Source organism: Ptychodera flava, chromosome 6, assembly GCF_041260155.1.
Source record: "Ptychodera flava strain L36383 chromosome 6, AS_Pfla_20210202, whole genome shotgun sequence".
NCBI classification, from domain to species: Eukaryota; Metazoa; Hemichordata; class Enteropneusta; family Ptychoderidae; genus Ptychodera; species Ptychodera flava.
The window spans coordinates 22,272,369-22,290,075 of record NC_091933.1 but is presented as its reverse complement, the minus strand read 5'-3'; the positions used below and the strand labels follow the sequence as shown (position 1 = coordinate 22,290,075).

Here is a 17,707-nt window from a genome sequence, read left to right as displayed (position 1 = left end):
TTCCCGGTGAATGGCAGTGGTTGATACAAAAAATTGTAGACCGTCAAAATGTAAATAAATCAAAGAAAACACACATTATCGTCGAAAGTATTTTCCCTGAACATGAACTCTCCCCGGCAACTCTTTCTGTCTCTGTTCCTTCTCTCTGCATCTACCTGTCTGTCTGTCTGTCTGTGTGGACGTACGTTTGTCTGTGTGTACATGGTCTCTACATACATGGCACGATGCACATGCATGACACGTAATAGGTTTGTATGTATCATTTTTAACATCATTTTATTATTAGGCTGGTATTTACAGGTTTTTATCTAGCAATTTTTTATTTTGTATTTATCTCTTTTATTTTTATTGATGTGTAAAGCTCATTGGGATTTTTTAAATTTGATGCGCTCTATAAGAAATAAATATTATGTATGTATGTATGTATGTATGTATGTATGTATGTATGTATGTATGTATGTATGTATGTATGTATGTATGTATGTATGTATGTATGTATGTATGTATGTATGTATGTGTGTGTGTGTGTCTGTATGTATGTATGTATGTATGTATGTATGTATGTATGTATGTATGTATGTATGTATGTATGTATGTATGTATGTATGTATGTATGTATGTATGTATGTATGTATGTATGTATGTATGTATGTATGTATATATGTATGTAGGTAGGTAGGTAGGTAGGTAGGTAGGTAGGTAGGTAGGTAGGTAGGTAGGTAGGTAGGTAGGTAGGTAGGTAGGTAGGTAGGTAGGTAGGTACAGTATGCCTGAATGTACGTAAATGTATGTGAGTACATATATATATATATATATATATATATATATATATATATATATATATATATATATATATATATATATATATATATATATATATATATATATATATATCCATCTTGACCGGTATCAGATCGGGATTCACGTAATAAAAGCGTAATAAATATAGCATTAAGTTCACTAGATTTGGTAATGGCGGTAACCTGTCGTCACTGAGGCAGACGGGTGTTACATCGGGCAATATTCGTCAGTGACCCGGGAAACTTCATAATGCGATCCATGATTGCATTAAATGTATGAAGTAAAGTGTTTGATGGAAAAGATAGCGCTACCCGTCTCTTGAGTAAGTGGATGAGGTACCACAGGTTTTTGCGAGAGCAAATACAACGGAAATTATGGCAACGTTGTTTTCAACTGAACCGTTCACAATGTGTGACGGCAAGAGTCTTGCGATGGTAAAGACACGAATCGTTTCCTATGAGCTCTACATGTGAGATTTCAGCCCCCAAAAAAATGTTCTTTACGAACAAGATATCGATGACAAGACGTGCAATTTAATACATTGCGGCAACATCTCGCTTTTCACGAGATTTGCGTCATCGTATATCATTGAGTCCCCGAGGTGTTGCATCAAAGTGCCGCCGTGTCAGCTACTTTAGCATGCAGCAAAACCATTCCTAAAATTGCAAGGTATTCGTATTTGCGGACTACAATGGGATTGCGGAATAAATTTTTAAAGTCACTCCCAGCAATCTGCCTGCACTCCGAGAACATTCTGGTCCTTAATGAATTATCAAACAGACACAGTCATTGTCATAAATATTTTGTCAGACTGTTTCTTAGGGAAGTCGAGTATTTTGTGTTAGAATCTTGAAACGTGGTGAAAGAGAGGCGACAACTGTGAACCCGGTGACGTAATTTGCAAAGCAAGCAAAAATATAACTATTTACCTTGGTGTTAGGGTACAGTGCGGTAGACGTTTATAACTCATATCATTCAAGTTAAATATTCTAATCACTTTCTTAGTTTTCAACATTTCTTGTTATTGTAAAACAAAATGCCATATCAGTGCAATATTATTCAAAATGTTACGACTGTTATAGTATATTTTGATAAACAGTTTGAAGTTACCAGAATTTCCGTAAAAAACAGGTTCGATGGACTTTCTTAAACCACAATACTGTTATTTGTTCACCAAGACTAGTGTGTCGGCTTCAACGATTGTCGTGTCACAAAATTAGAGTTTGTTTTCTTGGACCATTTGCTTTGATCACATTTACGTCCAATGAATGCAGAGGGTTTTGTCAGATATAACTTTTCTTCTTTGAAATTAGCGTGAACACTTCACTTTTCTCCTTTTTCTCGATGTACGTAAACCTCTCCAGTCCTCAGTTTTGTACTACTTCTTGAAAAACTTCGCATACTTCAATTGTAGCCGAGCATGAATTGGGGTTACCAAGCTGCACTGGTCGTCGCACAACATCGTTCAAAAAATTTCAGTTTCAACTGATTTGATGGTTGTTGTAAACACCTTAGATTTTGTGTCTGCTCGTGATAAAACTTGGAAACGGATTGAATGCGTGACAGTCAACGCCTTACTGAAACCTTTGGGTATCCCATAAAACACGGATGCCCATGTACAGCTATGCCAATGTGCGCATGCTCATAAAAATAACAAGAATGACTATAATAAACCGAATGCATAACTACATGGTGAGTAACGGACTTTCTAGCTGATGCATTTTTACGTTTTGAACTTTTCCACCGAGTAATTCAACACCTCCCCAAACTACTGATTAGAAAAATTTACTTGATCAAATTTCCCAGCGTTCAAGTATTTTCTAAAAAACCTCCCTTTTCAGTAGATTTGTTTGTATACGCCGTTACTGAAGGTCGTGTAAACTCCAGGAAATCCCCGACCTATTTCATTTTATGATCTAATTTCTGCGCTGCTCTATGGATGTGTACTTTGCTTGATAGAGATGAAATTGGATGGAAGTTTCTGTGTATTTTTGATCTTGAAACCGTAACAGATGAAACAAAATCCCATTTTATCTTGTATAACTTCAAAGAGAGGGGAAGTGTTCATGAGAGCCAAGAAGAGGCCAATGTCCCACGGGGATTCCATCGCAGAATTCGAACTGTCAGTCCTTACATGAAAAAATTAACAGCTCTCAAAGGGGAGGAGGAACGAAGCCGTGAAAGGTATGGATGTTCTTAATGCGAGCACGCCGAGTACTTTCAGAAATATGCGACTATGGATGAATGTTTCCAAGGGATTTAAGAGATGATGATTTGGAATAACGGGGAAATTGGAAAGCACTCACAAGGACGACGCTTTTTGTATTACGCTGATGATATTTAGTCATTTCTCTGATATTCTTTCTGACTGGTTTGCTCAATTTTGAACTTCGATGAGAAATCGCCAAGGGCGGCTTTCGATGACGGATTGCTTTACGACTTCGCGGATGCTTTTATGATGTTTAATGATCATAAAAATCCCAAAATTCAATCACAGAAAGTGGTGATCGGACTGTTTCGGATATGACTAGATCATCATTCATATATGAGACGGGCGCGAAAGGTTACAAATGCTGCTAACTCGCGAAGCCAACTTTCGGCTGCTAAAAGTGAAAGCAGAGAAAAATGAGAACGGTCATTGAACGTTTCCATCACAGGGAAATGTTGTCATACGTACTACCTTATGATGTTAACATTCGACAACATGTTGTCATGGAGTTGACATGTGATCAGTGAATTGGGCAATCACAAATAATGACCAATCAATCGTTGAGTAGTTCGATATTTGCACACACATTTAACGACCGTACGAAACAATACACAACAAAGAATGAACAATATTCTGAGAACATATACATAAGATTGTAGATTTTTTTTGAAACCATATAAAGGTGAATTTTTTGTTATGGACTAATCGCCTCGGAACAATCTTTGCATACAAGACTTGCGTACCATATTACAAACCGTTAGTTAGTCGTATGGGATTGAAGCTGTCCAGGTCAAAAAAAATTCTGTTGAAGCATATACAGTCAATTTATTGCACCAACTGTGTCCGTTTTTCTGAAAGGATTTTTATTCACATAACAACTTGATTTTAGTACATGTACATCATAGGGTAGTACGAGAGACTGCATATGCTCTTGAATCCTACGCAAGCTGATATGCAGATGTCTCATATGCTGATGGTACGGTCTACGTGAAACGACGTCTGGTAAAACAGTCCACGAGCAAGGCTTCTCTACATTGGATATGTCTTGCTGATGCCGACGTAGCTTGTAATGTTAGCACTGTGACATTATCATAATTAAAACCACAAACGGCTAAAATAATTTCTAAGCGTTTTGTTCGATAAATTATTCTAACGCTTTGCATATTTTCAATGACATTTCGAACCTGTCTACGTGTGCTATTCAGCATGCCAGTAGTATTAACGCGAAGCAACAGCACTATTTCTATACAACTTCAGAATCAACTTCACAATTGGCTGCCCAAATCTTTCCATTATTTTTTACCATTATAGAGAAAGTATTAATTCAATGTAAATATAAAAGAATAAATTTTATAGAAATATAATACATATGTTGCCATGGATAGATTTCACTTGTTTTCATTCATCAGTGGACAGGGTTGGAAGAAAAAGGAAACACTCAGATATGTTACAACGGACGGATTATGTTTGTCCTAATCTATTAGTCGACTGGGTTATAGAGAACACATCAAGTTAAACACTTATTTAATGATTACAACACTGAATATATTAAATGATTGACACTGTAGAAATGGCTTTCTGATCATTGAATTGTTTAGGATATTTTTAGCAATGCAGGGTTTAAAAACGTGTGGCAAAAGTGGTGAAACTTTTAATCACATAACTTGAAACAAGCTGAATCACATGACTTGACAGAACTTGAGAAAATTTGTTTCGGAATACATATTTTATTGAATATTGGCAGAGACAGATTTTAATTTTCTTGAAGATGATAACCCTCTAAATGTTTTGAGAACAAAACAGATTTGATATTATTTTTGAAAAACAGCGCAACTTAAAAATTTTTTGAAAAAATTTGGAAAACCTAGTGAAAAAGAAAACTTTTAAAGCTAGTTGTGAAGCAGTGAAAGAAATTGTTCTTGCAGTCCCATGTACTATATACTCATGCTAATGAAAGAAGAAAGATGATTATGTTTGACAATGCCGACAGCTAGATGACATTTGCAACAGCAATTCTTTCACAATATCGAGGTGTTGGCGGCACCAAGAACTCAATAACCTTTCCGACAAGACCAGTTTCTCATTATTCTCATTCTGGTTGAGATTTGAACACTCCTCCTCGTTAAAGCCGAAGTAGACACCAACAGGTTTGGTAATATGACAATTGCTTTATATATGCACGCAACTATCACCATGTATCACACCCCCGAGCAAGGATTTTGATTCTTATCTTCTTTTTTAGTAGGCCTACTTCGAAGTAAAATGTCACAAACAGACTACTGCGATGTTTTTTCGAAAACGAACGGTAAAGAAGTCACGTTACAGGGATACAGAGAAATATAAGAAGAGGGGATAAATGCGCGAACGGCAGAATTCCGAGTCTGCGTACGTTTACATGTGGGTTTTTTTTTCAAAGTCCGCGTTTCACTTACTTTAAGCTACTGCAACAAGTATCTCTGTCTTTCTGACAAAATAGGTGTATCATAAGCTGATTGATAAATCTTAGTATCTGATACTCAGTCAGTGTGGTACGGTAAGTGGAAGCCCCGTATCGTCTTCAACTTTCCAAATCTTGCAGGTTCGACTCAAAAGTGTCTCAACGGCAAGCACAAATAACAGCCTGGTTTAAAATGAACAGCTTTCGCTGATCCGTCTTCTACACCGACATAGTTGGAGCCCATGCCTTTGTACAGAATACAACTTTCAATGCTGTGTAGATGGTTCTGACCCATTGACGAAAAGCGTGTCCAAAACTCACGTGTCGTGGAAGCCATCGATATAACCACAGTTAACATTGTTGAAAGCTTTCTCGTAATTGACAAAGATAGCGACATCCTGACTGTTATGTTCCTTCAAATAACAACAGAAAATTTTGGAAAGACATCCTACATATTTAAATTCAAAGAGGTTACAAATATGTAGGTACCAAGCATATCAATGTGAAATGTCAAGTGCAAGCACTGCAAGCTACGTGGGTGGAAAGATTAGTGGAAAGTAAAGACATGACATGGACAGCGTTACCATGGTCCTATTTTTATCTTGATAATAGCACAAATTTACTATAGAAACACTTTCTAAGGCGTGTTTTCCTTAAGAGTATTGTACCTGCTTTACCAGTTTTCGAGTGTTTTGGAAAAATGTGTATGATATTATAAATGAACTTAAACTAAGAGAATTCAAATGGAAGCTTTTGCACCGTCTACTTCGCATGTAACAAATATTTGTATTTTTGGAAAATAAAAGATACCATGCTGTATTCAGTTTGCCAAGAGATAGATTCCTTGGAACATAGGTTTTCAAGTGCTGTAAGATGCTGGAACAAAGCAAAAAGTGTTATTCAAAGATTTGTAGGGAAAGAAATTGAAATATCACTGTCAAATATTATTTTCACAGAGTGCAGTGTAACCATTAGACTCGGTTCAAGTCTGTGATTTGTGAATGTTTGAGTTGGTTGAACGCGATGATTTTGTGTTCTGTTTTCGTGTGAAACGCGTGAGTGGGGTGAACGCGATTAGTGGGGTGAACGCTATACAGGGGAGTTTCTTCCGGAGAAACTTACTCACTACTGCGCAGACTCAAAGGTAACGCGTTTAATCGCTAGGAAAACCTGGCATGCCGAATTCCAAATAGGTTTGTATTAATTAGGAAAGGCACAAGAGAAACTAGTACAAATGATTTTATATTTTAGAAATTCACCGACTTGAACCAAGTCTAGTACCATTACTGACATAGATAGAAAATATCTACAATTTTTAATTTTAGTTGGAAAATGGAGTATTCATAATTTTTGAATTGCAAATGTAAATGTACCTATCGAGACAGTTTTAAAACACAAATTCAAAGTAAGATAAAATTTTCTTAAAGAGATGCACTTAAAAGTTGACATACTGCATGCTTTTTAGAGAATTAACAAATTAACGTAAAGAGGAGACTTGTTGTATATTGGGGTTTCCCCCGTTAGTCGAGATGATATTTTACAATAAAAGATAAAAAAAAGAAATCCTATATACTTTTTCATTGTCAATCTATCAACACTATATTGCCCAATTGTGGTAAATATACATGTAAAATATCAGAAATACCCTAGACTTGTTCTGGTAATGGGAGACGGAAAAATAGCAAAAGCTAGTCAAGCCATTAGCCATTTGAAATTAAAAGAAAAGGTATTTCATAAATCTTGAGGGCAGTGTGTCAAGAGGAAAACTCACCTGATATGTATTGTATGTTATTACAATTATAATAAACCCAGTGATAGTTAATAATGGAATTAATGGATCATCCCATAGTCTATCCGGTTTGATCGCTATTGCTAAGAAAGAACAGAACACTTGTTAAACGGTAAACAAAAAAATGGTAGCAATTTTAATTCCTTATCCGCGCTCGGTAGTGAAATCGTAGGTGACGAGCGCTACGTTTTATAGACAGACAGACTCTGAGAACCACTTCTGTATGCCTCGTTCAGTGATACTGGGAAGAATACTCCTGGTATCGTCCAAACAAGAATCTGGTGATTGATTCTGAGCATGACTGTTAGCATGACTGTCATATGCATTCCTCTTCTTTACTCTCCTTCACAAAGTTTCACCCTGTCAGACTGGGGTCACAGTATACACAAATTAGCGTAACTGTGTGGACGACATAGACATTTTGTAGAGAAAATAATTCTGACTGTCAAATATAGTTTCAGTATCCAAAACACCTCATAGTGTGTGCACCATTGTCCGTCTCTCTCTTTGAACCATTGGATGTTTCTAATCCTAACCGAAATAATATTCCGTGCCTTTCCTCTACCTATTTTACAAGTATTTAAGTTCCTTCTGCAAATGCGTTATACAAGCATGCTTCCGTATATCTGCATTAGTGGGTCACTCCATCATATTTTGTTCCGCACGGTTTAACGTTTTTATTTAATTCTGGAATGATAGTGCGTTACCTGTGTAAACCAACACAATGTTTGATGTGTCCCATTTAATTTGTGCTTTAGTATCAGCGATGACTCCGTTGTTTTTATAGATACTGGAATGCTTGGAAACTCGTTTTTTTATCTCTTTATCAAAATTTTTCACGGTTACAAGCTTTGCCAAAACCATCATTTTATCAGTTAAGTACACTCTTTCCCGATGCGTTGCCAGGGGCGTACATCATGATATTTCCATGATTCCACTTGTGAAAAACAACGTGCTTCGACGAATACAATCTTCTTTTTTTGCTCTTGGGCCTATTTCGCTGTGCGCTCTTGAACGCTTATCTCCGTTATACTCTTGCAACGATCCCCCCCCCCCCCATTTCTCGTTCAATGTAATATGGTCGTATAAGAACAAGGCTATCTCTCGGTAAATCCATCTACACCGGCAGGTCGCACGTCGTATTTTAGTACCACAAGCTGGAAAATCTCCCTGCCTCTGCGTATTGCCTTATTTGGTCAGTCGCGATGAGCAACTCGCGTGCTGTATAATTAATCATCAATATCGGACACATTACTCTAGACACGAGTTCGAGGAAATTCGATGTCCGTACCACGTCAGCAAAATAAAAATGATATGGCTATGAAAGGAGACGAGGGCTAGGTTGCATTTACCGTACGCCAGGGAAAGTATTAAATTACAAGCGTCGATCTCTGATAAAGCTCAGATAGGACACGCTGCGAGATATTGATGTTCTTCGATCAGAGCACCGGTACAATTATGCGGGATAGAAAGCGATCGTGTTTGTTCCGTCGGCGAGACAGCCAAGGCAAAGCCTTGTATCTCCGTCTCATATTCTCAAAGCCTCTTTAGATGTTACATTAACTTTTAATGCATTTTCCGGTGATTTTGTTACGTCTGTAATACACAGTTTCTTAATTGATGTACTTCCGATGTCATGTCAAATTTTGCGGTCGTTCATCATCACAGTCCGCTGCCGTGTAAATGTTCAATTGTGCTGTTGGTGCACCTCGAACTTCCCTTTGATTTTCCACCACAAGATTTATTTCATCTCTCAATGTTATGCCAATTAGACAGCGTATTTTTTACTTTACGGCAATTTTAATGTTTGAATGTATTAATGGAATTTGTCCACAATATTTATCCAGCTTATTTACTCTCAACTGCAGTGTTCATGACCATAATACACGGTCTGCGTATCGCCAGGACTGTTATGTACCAAGGTATATTTCAAAAGCTGGTCAACGTAGGTTTCACTTCCGAGGATCTAAAGTGTGGAATGCCTTATCTACAGATATCAAAAAAGTACTAGTACCTTCAAGTGTCACCTGACAGACTCTATCAGAAAGAATGTTTCCCTTTAGTTTCTCTCTCTTCTTGTACGTATTTCTGTGATCTATAGTTATTTCAATTTTTTCAGAATGAGTCCCGATGAAAATTACTGTAAAGAGACTCGGCCGCTCAAAAAAAGTGTAAAAAAGTGTAAAAAAAGTAGAAAACAATCTCTCCTCGGATTTCCCTTGCAAAGGTGCTGAGGCAGTGTGCGGTTCTCAAGCAAACGGTATGCTTTTACAAATAAGCTTACGACATTGTCCAATCGCTGCAAATTTATGTGACCAAAAAAGTAAATATTGGTTTCCAATGAGTTTAAACAATGTAAAGAAACAGCAATAATTCTATCACTGGGAAATACTGCACCCATTTGCAGATGGCTTTAAGGTATTCATTCGAAGCAATGCGCAAAAAAACTAGACTGTTATTCAAATCATATCAAGGAATAGTGATACAATCGCAGGGCGTTAGGCGATGGTATTGTCAACGAACTATTGCCGCACGTACGTGCGTGCGTGGCTACATACATACATACATACATACATACATACATACATACATACATACATACATACATACATACATACATACATACATACATACATACACCGTATAAAAATGATTGAAAATAACTGTTTAATATTCTTATACCAAGTATGTCAGTTTTTAATGTTATTTACACCTTAATGTGGAATGATCTGCCGACACTGCATTAATGACACTTGTTGACAGGCTCTACGCCTGATAACTATTTTTGTTATTATTTCATTCGATGGCACGGCAGCAATTGATGTGTCTTTGCTGCAGTGCGCAGTGAAATTTCCAGTTCTGGACTAAAGTCGGACTAGAATACCCTATCATACGACTTGTAAAGAAATCATTCTTGATATCATTATCGAGGTCGCAGGTTAAATTCAATATGCATGATTCGAGTTTTCATCACGAGTTAATATTAATGATATGTTTACATATTACTTTCTACCGGGATTTCTAACCGCTTCAGCGTCGGAAGCTGGCGTTTCAATTCACAGTCTTGTCGCTGACTCTCGAACGGGCTAGGTGCGTACCTCTCGGCTCCTCTCGATAAGACGTCGGTACTTGGAAAGTACGATCGCAGCGGCCACGGTCCGCTCTTCTTTCGCAGGTTTCTTGCCATGGAATACAATCAAAGCCTTGGCGATGGCGTCAATTCGACTTACACTACCGATGCCTGCAAAATGGAACAGGATACACAGTTCATCATCGGGACCTTCATAAGTTCCCTCGGCGTTGTCTGCAACGTAGCCTTTATGTTCGTCGTTTCTCGGGTCCGTTCCATGCGGACGGTGACCAACGCGTACCTGGTCACCTTGGCCGTGGCGGACTTGTTGCACTCCGTCGTTCACAACGTCATCTGGAGTTGCTTCTACTTCGGTGGACATAGCTGCGTGCTCTACGACGCCGGCTTCTACTGTGGCGTAATGTTCCCTTCGCGCGTCACCCAGTACGTCTCCATGTTCACCATAACGATTCTCAGTTTCGAACGCTACATGGCACTTTGCAAACCCATGATGTACCGGAAAGGCGTGATCCACAGTAAACGGTTCGTGGTGCTCGTCATTATCACGACCTGGGTTGTCTCGTCGCTCATTTCCCTAGAGGGATTAGTCGACTGTCTGTTCTCAAAAACCCGCTCCGTTGAAGGGAGACTGCTGTATTTAATCAGTGTACTCATACTGCTGTTGATAACCACGGTTCTGTACGCCCTGATCATCCACCGAGTCAGGAAGTCGAAGAAAGCCGTGAAGAAGAGGGAGAAACAGATCATTCGCATATGTTTTTCAACCGCCCTGGTGTACTTTCTCTGCACCATGCCAACCGTTCTGCATGCGATTGTCATGTGCCTGTATCACTTCGACCTGATCGCGATTTACTGGGATCTGGTCATCTGCCTCATGAACACCAGCACCTTTCTCCTGGAGATCAACTCCTCCGTCAACCCCATCCTCTACAACGCCCTGAGCTCCATCTACCGCAAGGCGTTCAAGGAAGCGTTCACGGGCCCCCTGACTGAGCACTGCAGCGCGGCTTACAACAAGCTGCAGAAGCGTCCATCTCACAGCACCGAACTGTCGGAGCTCAACCAACAGAAGACAAGCGAGAGATCAAAACCAAGCGCGGAGTAAATGTATCTCATTGAGGAAAAAAAAAACACAAGCAATAATGGAGGGTCTCTTCCTGAACCAGCCGTGATTGCTCTCTCTCTCCGCACGACGCGAGGTTAACTAAAAAAAGGTCTTGTATGATTTTTATCCACTGCCTGTAAGCATAATGTACACTTTAAGGCTCTTGCGCCACTGCCGTCATGTTCATTTCACTGTAGCATTGCATCGACTGAATATACATGTAAAAGTGCGGAATAACATTGATGAAAGTGTTGTATAGTGTAAACTGCACATCGAATAAAGTTCTTTTTTACAGCAGTCAAACAATCTCAACTGTCAGTGCTATATAAACGGTTGAATTTCTAATGACGATCGCCGAGGCTGGGCCATGACATATTGGCACGATGCAGGCTGGGGTGTAACTTTCAATCCTTAAAGTGTTTTTACGGAAGCGAGGCCAGAGCATGGAATTGGGAAGGATTGTTAAAAATTGTCGCCTGGGGTAATATTGATTTCAATCAACTAGATTGGTCATTCTATTTCCCTCCTACGCTCTCAAATTAAAAATCGATAACGAACGGTACAAGTGAAGTCGCCGAGATGGCACAGACCTGGGTGACGTTTCTTATATTTTACCGAATCGAAGGAAATTATTCGCTATATTCATAATTCTTTGTCATTTTCCCCGCAATGACCACCGTCTGTATTTTATCCGAAGTGAATGTAAGAAGTATACATGAGTTCGTTTTCAACATTATCGCAGCAGTAGATTTTGCATTCTATCGCATATCTCTATACTTATGAATTGTTGTACGATGCCGAATGCATGGTACAGTGGTCCAACTCCCGACAGTATGAAAATGCAATATTCTATCTACGGCTGCAGACATACAAAATTACAGTCTGTACTGACAGTTTCGAAACGTGCCATTCGATTTCGAAAGACACCCTTGCCATATTGGTTGTAAATGGCAAAAAGAAAAATAATCTTAAATTTAATAGAACCAGTTTGCCACAATGGTAATGGTGTCTGTCGATGGGTGACATATTATCCACAAGTGAAAGAGTGCGAATAATCATTGAAGGCTTCGTACATGCAAGTCGAATATAAACATACGGAAAGTGGTCGGAAAGTCTCTCTGCCGCCAGTGAATCAACGAGACCGGCCGTGCGCATTTCTGTGAGCACGGTGCAATCCGAGAAATTAACAAGAAGAGAAAACGATGTAGATAAAGAATACCACAGCGCAAATGACACACAACGCTTATCATTCTTATTTGCATAGCAAATTGAGATAAACATCCAATTTAGTGAAAAAAAATATTTTCTGTGTTCCCAGTCGCTGGCACTGTCAAGGGGTCCCAGCTTTTGGCGGGCTGTATGCATTATGAATGAGGTGATATTCTGCTAAATCGATTGATCTATCATTGTAATTAAACTCGATCACGGGATAACGGTGTGCTAATTACTGAACGTAACGTGCTCAAACTTGAAATTGTTCAAAAATTGTATGTATGTGAAAGACGCTGGGAAAAGCAAATTGCATATGTTCCAAGGGCATGATTTCAAAACATACCTTGGCTTTCGATACGGTTTAAGTCTTTTCAAAGGGAAAGGCCAGGTGTATGTCAAACGCAGTCTCAGTGTGAAATCGCTAAATTGGCTCAAAGCACAGCCTGCGATTTTTCAGTGACTTGCACGTAACACTGAGACATACGGTGGCGCCTATGAGTCTTGTTGGTATCTAATTGCGTTAGAAACAAGCTCTCTACTGTGCAAGCAATGCAAAACACAGTATCGTGAGCAGCCCCCAAGAGAATGAAGATATCTTTCCACGCATGATTACAATGGCTATAAACAATGAAGACTGTACAATGGCTTATGAACTAGTTACTGTTCATCTATGTAGCAATAACACAAATTCAAAGACTCTCTTTTACCAGCAATTTCTCGTTCGCCGTTGTGGATAAACAATTGTTTGCCCGCGTCGGAGGAAAGCGGCGCCGTTCATCAACTCGCGTGGAGCGCATTTTGCAGCACACACACATACGCTTGTATTTTAATACTTAAAATGACAACACGTATAGTGTGGTCAATACCGCTATAAACATTTTACATATCCACAAGTAATGCCTCACGTATAAACTTGTTTGACCGACACAAATTAGCTAAATCATCCTTGCTCATGAGACGGGTAATCAGTTGCCCACCTACGCTGCAATCCATTTCAGATGTAATCAAGCGAACCGGCCTCTCATGGACGTACACATCAGATAGCTGAGACGATAAGATCTGTGCTTGGCTGATTCACTTGAGATGTCTTCTTGAGGGACACAAAATTTTACCAAAAAGGGCGTTGCTTCTTCGCGCCCCCACCCCGAAAAACAAGTATGGCCTGGTCGACCTCCATCGGGAAGAAGTCTCCCTTTATTTACCCAAAAGAAAACGCAATATCCGAAATCATCAGACATAGGCCTTGCTATGAAGTGTAAGGCGACGCTGAATAAATTCAACATACAGATACGAATCAGAAACGCTTTTCTTTTTGAAACATAATCGAAAGCTGGTTAAATCGTGATGTATATCAGTTTCCCAGCCACCCTTTATGAACTGTGGTATTTATATTATTATTGAAGGGCGTTGACGAAATTGCAACCGATCTGTTATTGTGCGTCAGCATTGATTCAATTTATAGGCATGGAATCGCGCAGACCTTTCCAAGAAATGATGGGAAACGAGCGAGTAATCGAGACTAATTACCGAACAATTTGGAAGACAAACTACACTGAAATGAAGATATAAATGACTCCAGGACCTAATGACGTATACTTTTTGACTCTTATAATGTGGAAGCTTAATAGTCGGGGGGAATTCGAACCCCCTTCACCCGGGCAGAGAGAGATAGAGAGAGAGAGAGAGGAGAGAGAGAGAGAGAGAGAGAGAGAGAGAGAGAGAGAGAGAGAGAGAGAGAGAGAGAGAGAGAGAGAGACAGAGAGAGACAGAGAGAGAAAGACAGACAGACACAGAGACAGAGAGACAGAGAAAGAGAGACAGAGACAGAGAGACAGAGACAGACAGACAGACAGACAGAGACAGAGAGAGAAAGAGAGATACAGAGAGACAGAGACAGAGAGACAGATAGACAGAGACAGACAGACAGACAGACAGACAGACAGACAGACAGACAGACAGACAGACAGACAGACAGACAGACAGACATAAACCAGCATCAACATCGGTAGTCATTCATTAGCGAAGTTATCGTTCCCATCATAAAAATGTTCGATGCTGGCTGCTTTCTTGATTGTAGGCTGTATATCATGAGGCGATCTTCGTTACTTTGCTGCGGTGCGAACTTCAGATTTAATAACGCCGTTGCTTGAGTCACGACTTGAGAATTTTCTCACCGAGTTAAGAGGATGGCCGACAATGATTTAGGAACATTTAGGCAATTATGACAGTTTCTTGCCGCTATTACACAAATGCTTTACTCAGAAATAGGATGTAAAGACCAGGAGGCATTTAACAGACACTATATTACTCCGGCAATCAGTTACCTATATTACTTGTGAGTCGGCATGATGGGAAAGCCGAACGCCCCATAACAATTGCATGTCGCGCTAGTAATAAAATTTAGCGAACATGTTGCTCCAAGGCGTAAGAGAGATTCTTCGTCATCTTTGGTATATCGTTGTGAGGAATAAATTTGAACCCAAGAGCGCCAAAAAGGCGTCTCTTTTAACATTTAGCGACAGAATGGGTGCAGAGATTCACACTGATATGCCTGCCTAGTTAGTGTCTTGTCGCTTGCGAAAACAGGTAACGCTGAAAGATGAAAGTGAGATTTGCCGTCTCGTAAAAGCGGTCTGTTAACTTGCGAACTAAGGTAAGTCCCAGACACACTATGTGCTGTACGCATACGGATTGTACGATCACGCAAGGTTATATTTCTCTCTTTTTTTTCCTATGATGACAGTCAATCAATGATGCCAGAAGTTCAACAGAAATTGGTAAAAAATACCGTATGATCCAACTATGAGTGGAAGGCGACGCGAAACCATGCAGTTATCAGGAGAACAAGAAGCACGACTAAAATGTACTTCGTCCCAATTGTTATACATTAAAAGATTATGATGCAAATTCAATTTCTTCTCGTGTTTGCTCATGTCATGATCTTGCCGCTGGCCGCTGATATCACCGTCTGTTTGACCTCATGTCATAGCTTTCCGATATTGCCTCGACCTAATTTCCCTTAGTTCCGTGACGTCTAAATCACCGAACGAAATGAGCACCATGACTCGGCTTCGGATGACACTCAACCGAGCTCAGGTCTGCGGAGGTAATGGAACGAGAAAGCTAATGGGGACGGTGCGCCGGCTCAGCCTGCAATCTGACTGACAAATACGAACTGGGTAAGAGACACATGGAAGAGAGAGAGCGAAAAAGCGATCTAGATACACAGACAGACACGCAGGGAAAAAAACGTTTAATATTTTATTAGCATGGGATAGCATTTATCAAGAGAGCCTTAAGGTACAATATCACGAGCATTTGTACATTTCTTGAAACTAAGTAACAGATGGTTGGGTTGCGGAATCAACCAAGATTACATAAGTTATGAATCGCGCTTCATAATGCTGATGAAGGTTTGTTTTCTCTCAGCTTCAACTGTGTTATTATAATAAAGTTAACCAAAGTCCCTGAACAGTGTTTTCTCTGTTCTCTAGAAGTGTCTATACGAGAAAAACAACGAATGTTACTTGGTTATCTTATTCAAATAAACCAAAGTTATGACATACTTCAGACTTTCGGGATTTTAAAAGTCTATTTTTCTTCTATTTCTAAATCAACATAATGATCTAATGCACATTGTCAACATAGGCGAGAAAAACGTCTTGATATGACAATTTTATGAGATACAGCCTATGTCATATGTTGACCTGCCTCCCATAGTATGTATGCTCGACTGGTATGATCGTTATCATCCAAACCTTCGTCATGACTCTGTATTCTTTGAGGAATTTGCAAACTTAGAAAGGACACTCACTCTTACAGAGAGAGAGAGAGAGAGAGAGAGAGAGAGAGAGAGAGAGAGAGAGAGAGAGAGAGAGAGAGAGGAGATGCTAAGTGTATAATACCAGTTAATTATTTTTGTTCCTGTGGGCATTGCAATCAATCTCCTTAATTTGATGTCGGATGTACTTATCAGCGGATAACAGATCAGATCGTGATCATGCTGTTAATCTGATGAGCGGTGTTCATGCAAATGTACAGGTTACATATGAACTTCGGCGGATCAAACGATTGTCATGATTGTAGTCAGTCACGAAATTGCAGGATCGATACACGTCTTCTAATCACAACTTGCAGTCTCCCTGGAAGGAAAGCTGTTGCTTGGATTCAAAGCGAGGCTGACAGTGTATGTGTGGACTAAGGGAATGGGCAGAACTTACAAGAAGGGGGCGGCTATGTATTAAAACATGAATACAACATATGACTCTACCGAGTAACTGCCCGTATGGTAAGCTTATTGAAACCCCTCGTTATCCGTCCATGAGAATTAAGTGACCTTACCCTTCACTTGCACAACCAGAACAATAAACAGAAGCTCTAATACTTGCAATGGGCAAAATGGTGCAAAAATGGCATTTTAAGATATGATGCGACAAAACACTTGTCCAACCAGTATATGCAGACGTACTGATTCGATGTAAGTCCGTTGGACCATTTCATATTTTCTTTTCATACTTGTCAGAAATACTGGCTGAACTCTGGTTTTCTTGCCCACGAAATAAATTAGAGAGTGGCCATTTTGGGCTATTACTTTTGGTAACAACGCAGTCAGATACCAAAATTTCCCGGACTGGACCGCTACCCTATGTGATCACATTATTCCCGATACAGCACAAGACTTCACTCACAACACCCATTCGATGAGAAAATTCGTTCATTTATTATGTAAGGCGATGCCTGAATTAATATTTCAAAGAAAATCTAATGCCAGGGATGAATATGTAGCAAATTCCCACATAGCCCCACTGATAGAGTCTACTTTGTGTAATATTCCACAATCATGCGCATTCTAACACAAGCTTTGATGCTGACATTGTTGGTTAGGTGTGTGCCATCAACGATTGGGGCATTTGGATAGCTTGGTGCAAGGGGTATTGTAAAACCCCATTACAATCTATACCTACAGAATGGAATACTCTATCATATGTAGTATCACGAAGGAATTTGTCATTGGTTGTAGTGTATGCAGCCCTAGACCAATAAAAACAATATGTGAGTATAAG

General features: G+C 39.5%; 1 protein-coding gene across 1 annotated transcript; it reads left to right on the top strand.

The window, feature by feature from the left end:
* Nucleotides 1–10,796: 10,796 nt before the first annotated feature.
* LOC139134388 (mu-type opioid receptor-like) lies at nt 10,797–11,432 on the top strand. The gene has a single exon (XM_070701250.1). It carries the CDS (start codon nt 10,797–10,799, stop codon nt 11,430–11,432), a length of 636 nt encoding a protein of 211 aa, XP_070557351.1.
* Nucleotides 11,433–17,707: the final 6,275 nt, after the last annotated feature.

Bases quoted from the DNA above. Each gene is read 5' to 3' on its own strand.
- LOC139134388 (XM_070701250.1), top strand. From the start codon at position 10,797: ATGGCACTTTGCAAACCCATGATGTACCGGAAAGGCGTGATCCACAGT.